At 53.1% G+C, this 11,511-nt stretch overlaps 2 protein-coding genes across 3 annotated transcripts in view; one reads left to right on the forward strand and one right to left on the reverse strand.

The window, feature by feature from the left end:
• The first annotated feature begins 4,798 nt into the window (after positions 1-4,798).
• Positions 4,799-5,221, forward strand: SPRN (shadow of prion protein). Its single transcript, XM_003794040.1, has one exon. It carries the CDS (start codon positions 4,799-4,801, stop codon positions 5,219-5,221), a length of 423 nt encoding a protein of 140 aa, XP_003794088.1.
• A 1,885-nt stretch (positions 5,222-7,106) lies between these two features.
• The window catches only part of MTG1 (mitochondrial ribosome associated GTPase 1), a 17,286-nt gene continuing 12,881 nt past the window's right edge, over positions 7,107-11,511 (reverse strand). The window contains exons 10-12 of one of the 2 annotated variants that reach the window (XM_023515625.1): positions 8,492-8,604; positions 7,943-8,095; positions 7,107-7,817 (exon numbers count right to left, since the gene is read on the reverse strand). In XM_023515625.1, the coding sequence (XP_023371393.1) occupies positions 7,956-8,095; positions 8,492-8,604 (253 nt within the window). In that variant the 3' untranslated portion in view covers positions 7,107-7,817; positions 7,943-7,955. Of the gene's footprint in view, positions 8,096-8,491; positions 8,605-11,511 lie in introns of both variants that reach the window. The other variant, XM_003794041.3, reaches the window with a different exon arrangement.

The following is an 11,511-nucleotide window of genomic DNA, read 5'->3' on the forward strand; positions in this document are numbered from 1 at the left end:
TCTGCCTCCCAAGTAGCTGGGACCATAGGCACCCACCACAACGCCCGGCTATTTTTTGGTTGCAGCTGTCATTGTTGTTTGGCCGGTCCGGGCTGGGGATTCGAACCCGCCACCTTAGGTGTACGTGGCTGGCGCCTTAGCCAGTTGAGCTATAGGCGCCGAGCCCTTTATTAGTTTTTTATGTTCTCCACAGAGGTCTTTTGAATTGTGGAAGGTTGTGTTGGCTGCTACTGTGAATGACATTTGTTTATATTTCTAGCTATTTCTTGTTCTAGTAGAGAAATTCTACCATTTTTCATCAAGTCTAAGATACACACACATCTGGCTACAAGTCACAAAATATCAAGGCAGCAATTGCTTAAAGAAAAAGGGACAAGGTCCAGCATTCAGCAGCACAGGAGACCCAGGTCATCTCATCTGCCATCTTCCACCCACTCAGCTGCTGGCTCAGTGCCCTGCAGGCTTCAGATAGCTGTGGCCTCTCCAGGCACCAAGTCCAAGTCCAGGCAGGGAAAAAGGAAAAGAGCCAGGAGGTTCCGCTTAGCCCTCTTCTAGGGAACATATACGCCCTCCCAGGGACCACCTGCCAGGCACATGTTGTGGGCTCTGTCAGCCTCCTGGCTGCAGGGGCAGGGAGAAGGCAGTGTTTGTGGGTTGGCAAGGGTGAGGCCCCTACACATCACGTGTCACCTTTCCTTTGTGGGCAGTTAGAGAGAGTAGACAATCTTCTCTTGTTCATACTTTAAAATAAAATACATTTAAAGGCCTTTCACTAAGTATTTCCATTGAGGTTAGCCTTTATCAAGTAAAGAATCACTTCTGTGACTAGTTTTCCTGGCATTTTTCTCTACAAATGAATGTTGATTAAAATCAAATGCTCTGTCTTCCTCTTTTGAAGAAATTGTGTTTCCCCCCTTGGTCCACTACTCATAAAGTATATTGACACAGAGGCAGTCCCCAAGTGGCATACAACTCACACTCATGATTGGAGGCTGTTACAGGTAATAGGCAACTTAGGAACAAACCTACAGAACCTCCCTCATCTATAACCCGGGCACTGCCTGCATCATATGATGCAAAACCACCCTGGATCTGACAACCATGATATGCTTTTTGAGGCAGTGCTAGATTCATTTTGCTGTTTTATTCAAATATAGAACAGCTCAAATGTTTCTTATGCTTCCCTCATATATCCTAGACACATTCTGGATACCTCAAGACAGACTTCAGAGCCAGGAAACCAGTCAGAGAGCCCCTGTCTTTCCCTGCTTTGTCTCTGTTCTCACCCTTGGAGCAACTCAAATGTCAGGGCCCAAAACAGGCCCCTGGGTCTCTGCCCTTTTCTCTTGTATTTGCTCTCTTTTGCCAAAGAAATTTCCTTAACTTTAACGATTCAATCCTTGGGAAGGAGGGGTCTGTGGGATTTTTTGCAATAATTTTTATCTTAAAAGTTCCTTTTTAGTCTTTAATATTCCTTTTTCACAGAATCCTATCCTTATTTTATAAATTTAATGATCTCCCCCAGTCTCTCTGAGCCTATGCATTAAAGCATCTTCTTTTCTCCCGTGGAAAAACTGTCCTCCATGAAACCAGTCCCTGGTGCCAACATTATAGCATTTTTTAATATTTGTTTTTTAAGTTTTCCTCTGATTCATTCAAACTTCTTGATCTCTATTTTTTCTGTTTCTTTACTTTTGTCTTTCTCTTTTGTGTTGCAGAAAGTTTGACAAATTTTGCTTGTCATTCATACTGTAAAATGAAGCTGTAGGTAGGTACCTGGACTCTCTGTATTTTGGCTTTAGAGCTAAGGGGGTGGGGGCCTTCTGACTGCAGGTGACAGCACCAGTTAAGGTGGCTTCCACAAAAAGGGACATTTCCTCACTAAACCCAAATGTCCAGGACATCAGCTCTGGCACTACTGGCTCTGAATCAAACAGTACCACCAAGGCCAGCTCCTATGCTCTCAGCCCCATCCATGCAGCTCCTGTCTCAGCCATATGAGGCTCCAACTTGAGCAGGGAGGATAGTGGCCTTTCCCAGCAGTCCCGGGCCTGACGGCCCCATGGTTGAGACATGCTGCTTAGCTGTCCTGACCAGGAGTCAAGAGGGCACAGTCATTGCCAGATCCCCTGAGCCAAAACTAAGAGAGGTATAGTTCTTGGGGCATAGTGTCATGCTGAGAAGCACAAGCTGCCTCTGTCCACAGCCAGCCCCAACCCTGGGGGCTGCCAAGAGAACCCCCAGTCCTCTTGGGTGAACAGCTCGCTACTGGAAGCTCTGTGTGGGGGACAAGGAGGGACTCCCCCAGAGTGTTCAGGCCTCTGGCAACTCCCTTTCTAGCCCACTTCCCACAGCTGCCCCATGTCCAATGACCACTGCCCTCCCTGCCTAGCAGGCTTCCTCTGCCTAGTGAGTGCCCCCTCTTCCACCTATCTCCCCAGGTCTCCCCTGTCCTCATCATTAACTCCTTTACTGTAATTTCATCAGAGGGGGAAGCTGGGTAGACCTGCCAGGCAACCCCTAGAGTCAGACCAGCCATCAGTCACTTCCAAATACCAGTTCCCAGCCCTGGCTTGCCAGCATTCTAAAAACATTGTTGTCCAGTCTCATCCAGAAAAGAGAAGCTTTCTTTCCTTAGCAGTAAGGTAAGCATGTTTTTATTCCCAAAATGTTTCCTTCTGACTTATCCAGAACATTAGAACACAAAAACATGTGTATTCATCAAGTATTTGCTGAGCATTCCTGTGTGGGAAAACAGAAGTCACCAAGCAGTCCCTACACTTCAGGAACAAAGGGCAGGCTCAGCCACCAGTGCCCCCAGCTGCCCCTGGGACATAGCAGTGGGGGCTGGCCGGGAAGATGCTATCCACCCAGGTGGTATTTACAACCAAAGGATGGAGTGAGACTGCCTAGAAGAGCCTGTGGAGCAACTTTTGGGGGCCACAAGGATCTGGGGGAAGCCAAGAGACCCCACACACATGGCAACAAGGTTGGATAGGGGTAAGGAGGTTCTGCCCCCGCAAGCTGATAAGAAAGCCTGGTGTCCCGAAGTGGATGGGTAGAGACAAGGCCCAATGTCCATAGGTAGGAGAAAGAGGGCCCCCAGGCAGGAGCAGACCCTAGAGGGCAAGACAGCCCCATTTCAAGAGGCCCCAAGTCCACTCAGGCAGAGCCTGGGAAGCCCTTGGTTGGGACAGTCAACTTACAAGTGACCTTGTTGTGGAATAGCCATCTGGAGGGCCACCTGATAGGGTCTGAACAGTGGGTGTCCCCAGGACAACAGAATCACCCACCATAAGGGGCCCAAATCACAGTGGGGAGAGGGGGCCCATGCCCCCCCCCCACTACAAGGAAGGACACAGACCTGGGAAGGGGGCCTGTTGGGGGTGGGACTCACGACAGCATGGGGCCTGGATAGGAGTCTTCTTCCCACAGCACCATTGCCCAGAGGTAGATGCTGGGACTCACCAGGAGTGGGGATGAGAGTGTGTGAAGAGGGGAATGGTCTGGCATGGGGAAAGTGAACAGGGTAGGAGGTGGGGGCTTGGGGAGGTATGGAGGAAGGGGATTTTAGGGTTCAGCACTGTGGGAACAGGCGTGGGCCCTGGTGACGCAGGAGTGGGAAATGGGGTAGGGGTTAGTGAGGGAAGGGATGGGAAGGAGGATGGGGTGCAGCCTGCAAGGAAGCCCCGGAGACGAATGCACGGCGCCTTACCAGGCCTCTCTTACCTCCTCCCTCCCAGTCCCGCTGGGGACGCGCCTCCGCGCCGGCCCGCCCCCAAGCCCAGGGCGGAGGCCTCGCGCAAAATCGCGCCGCCGCGGCTCGCACTTGACGGAGGGTACCCTCTGCAGCAGCTGCTCCGGGCCGCGGTTCCCACCGAGGTCTACGGAGGGTAAGGCTGGGCGGCGGGATCCAGGCGCGAGCGGGAGGCCGGGGTAGCGCCCGCGGGCCGGGGTCTAGGCGCGGCGCGGCGCGCACCGGACAGGTTGCGCCGGGAGAAGGGAGTTGGGGCCGGCTGGGTCGCTGCATACAGAGCCAGCCCGGTTGCTGGGCTGAGTGGTAGGGAAGGCGTACATGGTACATGGTAGGGGCTGCAAGAGCAGCCCACAAGGTCTAGGCCTGCTGGGTAGAGCCCGCATAGTGTCACCAGGCACGCGTCCTCCGTGAGGCCCAAATGTCGGCTCTGGCCCGGGCCTCTACCCTGGAAGGCTCGGAACCAAGATTCCGAGGGGTCGGGGATGACAGGCCCAGGCACACGGCCGATCCCCTCTGCAGACCCTGAAACACAGCACCCCATCCCTAACGCGGGGGAGGGGTGCCCAACCAGAGGGCCTGTGTGCTAAGCCCAGGATATGGAGCAATGTGTCCGGGTTCTGAGCCTACCCACTCCCCGCCCCAGAGCTGAGGGGAACCCCTGGCCCCAAACACCGAGACCTCCCTTCCCCCACTCCAGGCACTGAGGGCACACAGCCCAGTCCCCAGGTCCTGAGCCCCTCATCCCCAGGCCTTGAGCACATACAGCCCACCTCCATCTCCAGGCACTGAGGGCACTCCCCATCCCCAGGTCCCAACCACCCCAGTCCCCAGGTCCTGAGCCCCATCTCCAGGCACTGAGGGGAGACCTCATCCCCAAGCACTGAGACTTTCTCTTCCCCCATCCAAGCTCTGAGGGTACACACACTCGCCCCCTCATCTCCAGGTCCTGACCCCTCCCCCTCCATCCCCAGGCACTGAGCCCCTGATCTTCACAGAAGCTGAGGTCTCCTCCCCTCTTCCTGCAGGTTTTACCCCACGAAGATGAACTGGGCAGCGGCAACGTGCTGGGCTCTGCTGCTTGCGGCTGCCTTCCTCTGCGACGGCGGCGCAGCCAAGGGCGGGCGGGGAGGGGCTCGGGGAAGCGCCCGGGGAGGGCGTGGGGCCTCGAGGGTGCGCGTGAGGCCAGCGCCCCGCTACAGTGCCCCGGGTTCCTCCCTGCGAGTGGCAGCCGCGGGGGCGGCGGCAGGAGCCGCCAAAGGCCCCGCGGCGGGGGCGGGCTGGAGGAGGGCAGCTGGGCCTGGGGAGCACGGCCTGGAGGACGAGGAGGATCAGATGCCTGGTGGCAACGGGACCGGTCGGAGCGTATACAGCTACCGGGCGTGGACTTCCGGTACAGCGCCAAGGCCGTACCTCTGCCTGCTGCTGGGCGGTGCCCTGGGAGCCCTGGAGCTTCTGCGTCCCTAGGCTTGGCTGGGCTCAGAGACCAGATGGCCCCCAGCCCACGACCCGCTGGTCTTCTGGCCCACTGAGATGCCATCTATGTCGGGCACCCCTTCTCTCTACTGCTCAAGATCTTGGAGCCCAGAGGGCTGCCTGGGTGTCTGGCCAGGGTTGAGGGCTGCAGCCTCTCCTGCCCGTGGACCCACTATCCCCCAATTCACCCAAGCCTATCCCCAAACTCCCACCCACTGGGACCAGTGCCCACAGGCTCCAGGCTCAGAGTCTCCCTGCCAGGACAAGCAGCCAGTAGTTCCTGCACCAGCCAGGCCAGTTGCCTTCCACTCTGCAGAGCTGCCCAAAGGGAGGTGCCAAGACTAGGCTCAGGCCACTCCTGCTTCCCTGGTACTGCCCATGGACTAATAGAGGCCACCCTAGGCTAGGCTGACTCTGCTACGAAACAGATGGAATGGACGAAAGGAATTCAGGATTTCGGGCAAGGGAGGGCAGAGAACATCCACCCAGGTGCTAGTGCAGATGTCCGGTGCTAGCCTCCTTCCCAGAGAGCAGACTGTGGACTTCACAGCCCAGGAACACCCCAAGCACGAAAACTATCCAACCCAGCAAGGCCCACTGGGGCTCCCAAACACACCTGCCCACAGAGGCTGCAGGCTTGCCACTTGCTGGATTCACCCTCAAACCAGGCTGCATCCCATCTTCTGGACAGACTCAATGGAGACCCACTGCCAGGGGCCCTGCCCCTCTCCCTTGGAGAATCTTTGTTCCAGCCACTTGAAATGTGTCTTGGACATGTTTGGGGGAAGAAAACCCCCACATTCTGGAGCTTTCCATTTTGTTTTTGAACTTCAGGTTCACATGGGGACCACACAGTTCTCACCCACATCCAGGTATGGCAACTGCCAGTACCACAAAGAGGCCCAGTCCCCCCAGCAGCACCTCTTCCTCAGAACCAGTGGCCAAGCCCAGCAGAGGGGCTTAAGCAACAGCATAGTGTGAATGGCAGCTTGGCAGAGGCCAGGAGTTCAGCTAAGGCCACTGGACTGACCATGGCTACCAGCAGGTCCTTGGAAGAAGGGTGACTGCAACAATGGGTCCCAGCACCAGCAAGTACAGCAGGAAACCTAGGCAGGAGCAGGCTGAGCCCTCACCCCACAGGGACATTCTAAAGACAGGGCAGATGCCCAGAATGGCTTCAGGAAGCGCTGGATTAGTCTTGATAAGGACTTTTATGCCTCTGTGCCTAAGACTGACCCTTTGCTGCTCTGATACTTGCCAGCCTGGTTCACTTCTTTGAGCTCTGCACTGCAGGATCTCTGCTCATTGCAATGTTCTCTAGCTCTTTAATCACCCATCCCCAGGTAGGATGGGTTTTTCCAGGGTCCCAGCACCCTGCAGCCTTGGCTGCCTCCGCCTGGGAACTCTGAGCCTATAGACTCAGCCCTGGACACCACTGTTGAGACCACACCACCTAGACCCAACTCTAACTGGCAGGCCAATGGACGGCTCCACCAGGGGTGTGTCTAGATACTACAGGGGGAACCCTGGACCAGCACTTTCTTCCAAACATTGGGGTACTGAGCTGCATGAGGCAGCTCCCTTGCAGCCTCTCGAGGTCCACATTGCCACCATCCTCTGGGCACGAGCCCAGACATTTCTCTATCCCTTGCAGACCAAGTTTGATACCACCAAAGACCAGCAAGCCAGGACAAATCCTGCCCAAGTCCTCAGAGGCAGGAGTTCTGCTGTTTTTGTCAAGGAGGCAGAAGAGTCTTGAATGTACCCATGGACAGGGAGACTCATCAGAGCCCCTTCAGCTCCCCAGACGCCCACCCAGGCCCTCACACAGCACAACGCAGGGAACCTATATGGGTCCTAGACATCGGACACATCACACCCTTCAACAACAGTTTATTCAGCATGTTAGCATTTGACACAGCTGTGAACCTGAGCACATCCTGCCCAGGCAGTCAGGTTTCAGCAGGAAGCAGATGGTGCTGGGGGGTCATTTCAGTTACTGAGAGCAGGGTGCACATCCAGAAGGGCCAGCAAGGGCCCCACACCATCCCTGCACCCCACTGAAACAGAGTCCCACTCTCCTGCTATAAGGTGCTCAGAGGCCTAGGGGCTCCACTGCCCACACCAGGAGACCCCCAGCCTGTGTGCAACAATGCCAAGCACAAGCTCCCCTAGGACCAGACGGCCAAGGCACTGAGGGAAGGCCAGTCCTGGGTTTTGCTATTCAGAACCTCTTGTCCTGTCTGTGAGCACATCCCCCAGTGTTGTGAAATAAATCTTCTGCTGGCAACAAGGCGCTTCCTTGCTGTAGGGCTGCAGGTTGTTGGTCCAACCTGCCCATTTCCCACATTCCACAGGTGAGAGAGGCTTCAACACGTGGGCCCCAGCATGAGACCAAATAAGACAAGCCTTCTGATTCAGATTAACAATTAGAGACTACAACCACGCCTCCTTCTGAAATAGCACCAACCTCAAGAGACAGAGTGGGAATGTCCTTGCTGGCCAGACATGCAGGCTGCTCAGGGATGTGACAGGAGCCCAGGATGCAGTCCAGCCAGGCCAACCTGGGGCTAGGAGTGCAGCACCCCTTTTGGGAGGAAAGGCCTGAGTCATATGGCTGGCATGGAGCTTCTAGAAAAGGGCGGGCTGTCCTGAGCCTCAAACATCCAGGTTGGAGGAGGTCTAGAGGCTGCACGCCTCTGATGCCCTCACCTCTAGCACCAGCTCAAGGGTCTGCCTTGGCAGGGGGGTGGCCCTGCAAGACATCAAGGTCCAGCATCACAGGGCCCAGCTGGCCCCTACGGAAAGTCTGGAGGAAGTCTCGGGCTGCTGCGGGGTAGTTGGGCTGAATGATGTTCACATCACCTGGGGATGGGAGGGTCTGATGAGGAAGGGATCTTTGGAGTAGGAGAGGCCCAGACCCTGCCTGCCTGAGGAACAGACCCTAAGAGATCCCAAGGCTGGCGTCAAGGTGGCCCAGGAAACCTGGTACATTCAGAAAGAAAACAGAGTTCAAGCCCCACCAACAGGGACCTCCACAGGCCCAATGGGGAAGGCCTATGGTTGTCCACCTCACACTGCCCAGGGACAGGGCCAGTCTCACCCCTTGAAGCCTGGGCCATGAGCTCCTTTCCCCCTAGAACTTTCCATAGTTACCCTGCCCCAAGACTCACTCCCAGAACAGCCATAACACGTTTCTCTCCTTGACTTCTCTGGGGGCAGCAGGGGCCCCACCAGGTGCCCGTGAATATCTGCACTCACCTGTGCCTGTGAGCACCTTCACCTTCTGCGTCTTTCGCAGCTTCACAGCCACGCTCTTTAGCACATGTTCTATGTCATCACAGGCACCACCCAGGCCGTAGTGTTGCACATACCTGTACATGGGACCCAGTCAGCAATGAAGGCCCAGCCCCTTCTACCCAAGGACCACACCTGGCTCCACAAATGACAGCCAAGCACCCTGTGAGTGACGGTCACCTCAGGGCAATGTGGTGAGAGCCCTGGGTCCTGTGGGGGAGTCGCTGTCTGAGAGTCCCCAAGCTCCATTCTATGTGACCTTGGCCAGAGTCCTTGTCTGCCATGGGCAACATAACGGCTATGCACATCGGCAGCTGCACCAACCCTGCCCTGTGCAGGCTCAGGGCCTGGAGGCAGGGCAGGCAGCAGCACACCTGTGGTCTCCACTGCTGGAGAGAGGACCATCCAACCAGCCATCAGCACTTCCTGCAGCATATGGGGCCCAGCATATGCTGACAGGTGCCCACCCCTGCAGAGCACCACCCTATGGTCCCTGGGCACCCTGTTCCCCCCACCTACCCAAAGCAGGGTCTGGGTAGTAATGCTAACACTCTGGGAGGCCGAGGTGGGTGAATTGCCTGAGCTCACAGGATGGAGACCAGCCTGAGCCAGCATGAGACCTCATCTCTAAAAACAGCCTCGTGTTGTGGCAGGCACCTGTAGTCCCAGCTGCTTGGCAGGCTAAGGCAAGAGAATCGCTTAAGCCCAAGAGTTTGAGGTTGCTGGGAGCTACAACAGCATTCTACCAAGGGTGACAAAGTAAGACTCTGCCTCAAAAAATAAAGAAAGAAAGAAAGAGCTAAATATAAATCTTACATAAAGTATAAAAGACCTTATATTGATAACTACAAAACACTGATAAGGAAAACTAATGAAGACCTAAAAAAAAAAAGAGAGAGATGCTGTATTCATGGGTCAGACTCAAATTTTACAATATTATCAATTCTCTCCCAGAATGACCTATAAATTCAGTGGATTCTGCCCCCGCCCCAAGAAAAGCAGGGATTTTTGTAGGAACTGACAAAATGGTTGGCAAATTCATATGCGAATGCAGAGAACCTAGAAGGGCCAAAGCAATTTTGAAAAAGTAGAGTGGAGTGGAGGACCACCAGGCCTGATTCCAAGTCTCATGTTAAGGGTGTAGCTATCAGGCCAGTGAAATAGATCAGTAGAATGAGAGAGTCCACCAACAGACCCAACCACATATGCACAAATGATTTTCAACAGAGGTGCAAAGACAATTCAGTGGAGGAAAAGTCAAATTTTCTGGAACAATGTGTTTAAAAAAAAATCCCCAAACAATGATCCATGGCTAGCACTATACACACAAAAAAATCAAAAGGATAATTTTTTGAGACAGTCTCACTATGTCATCCTCAGTAGAGTGCCATGGTGTCACAGTTCATAGCAACCTCAAACTCTTGGGCTTAAGCAATTCTCTTGCCTCAGCCTCCCAAGTAGCTGAGACTACAAGTGCCAGCCACAACGCTGGCTATTTTCTTTTGCAGTTGTCATTCTTGTTTAGCTGGCCTGGGTGGGGCTCGAACCCACCAGCCTCAGTGTATGTGGCTGGTGCTACAACTGTGCTACAGGCATCGAGCCAATTTCTTTCTTTGGTTTTTTGTTTTTGTTTTGGTTTTTTTTTTTTTTTTAGACAGAGTCTCACTTTGTCCCCCTTGGTAGAGTGCCATGGTGTCACAGCTCACAGCAATTTCAAACTCTTGAGCTTAAGCAATTCTCTTGCCTCAGCCTCACAAGTAGCTGCGACTACAGGCACGCACCACAATGCCCGTCTACTTTTAGAGACAAGGTCTCACGCTGGCTCAGGCTGGTCTCAAACCTATGAGCTCAGGCAATCCACCCACTTCGGCCTTCCAGAGTGCTAGGATTACAGGTGTGAGCCACCATGCCAAGACCTACCTAAAAGGATAATTTCTAAATGTAAAACTATCTAACTTCAAGGAGGAAACCCTTGTGACCTTGGTTTAGGCAAAGACATGACAACAAAAGCACTATAAAAGATCTAGTAGATAAACTGGACTTCATGAATATTAAGAATTCTGTCCCTCAAAAGACACTATTAAGAAAATAAACAGACAAGACATAGACTCAGAGAAAATACATATCCCTATCTCTGATTAGGAATAATATAAAGAACTATCACAACAAGAAGAAAAGAAACAATTCACTTAAAAGAAAAAAAAAAAAGAAGCCAGGCAAAGTGATTCACACCTGTAATCCCAGCACTCTGGGAGGCCAAGGTGGGAAGATCACTTCAGGCCGGGAGTTCTAGACCAGCCTAGCCAACATAGCATCTCCACAAAAATAAATAAATAAACAAATTAGCCAAATGTGGTGGCACCTGTAGTCCCAGCTACTCCAGAGGCCAAGGCAGGAAGATCACTTGAGCCTAGGAGTTCAAGGTTTTAGTGAGCTGTGATTACACTACTATACTCCACCCTGAGCAACAGAGTGAAACCTTTTCCTCTCTCTATTTTTTTTTTTAAAGGGAAAAGATTAGAACATTCCCCAGAGAAGATGTATGGATGGCAAATAAGTATATGAACAGATGCTCTACATTGTCCATTACTAGGGAAATGCAAAATAATGATGCATGCCCATCAGACTGGCTAAAATTGAAAGACTACTGAGAACATTATGCTAAGTGAAATGAGCCAAGCACAGAAATACCAATCTCACATGTTCTCACAGACAAGTGGAGCTACGTATTTGTCTCTCATGGAGACAAAGTAGAATGACTGTTACCAAAGGCTGGGAAGAGTAGTGGGGAGGGAGGATAAGTGGGAGTGACTGGCTATAAAAAAAAACTATAGCTAGATTCGATAGCATGCAAAGCGACTATAACCAGCAATAACTTAGGGTATACTTTATTTTTTTTTTTTTTTTTTTTTTTTGAGACAGAGCCTCAAGCTGTCCCCCTGGGCAGAGTGCCGTGGCATTACAGCTCACAGCAACCTCCAGCT

The sequence above is a fragment of the Otolemur garnettii genome, unplaced genomic scaffold (assembly GCF_000181295.1).
Source record: "Otolemur garnettii isolate 467f Iridium unplaced genomic scaffold, OtoGar3 scaffold00075, whole genome shotgun sequence".
In the NCBI taxonomy this organism is placed as follows: domain Eukaryota; kingdom Metazoa; phylum Chordata; class Mammalia; order Primates; family Galagidae; genus Otolemur; species Otolemur garnettii.

Excerpts from the sequence above, each read along its gene's own strand:
- SPRN (XM_003794040.1), top strand. The coding sequence starts at position 4,799 with ATGAACTGGGCAGCGGCAACGTGCTGGGCTCTGCTGCTTGCGGCTGCC.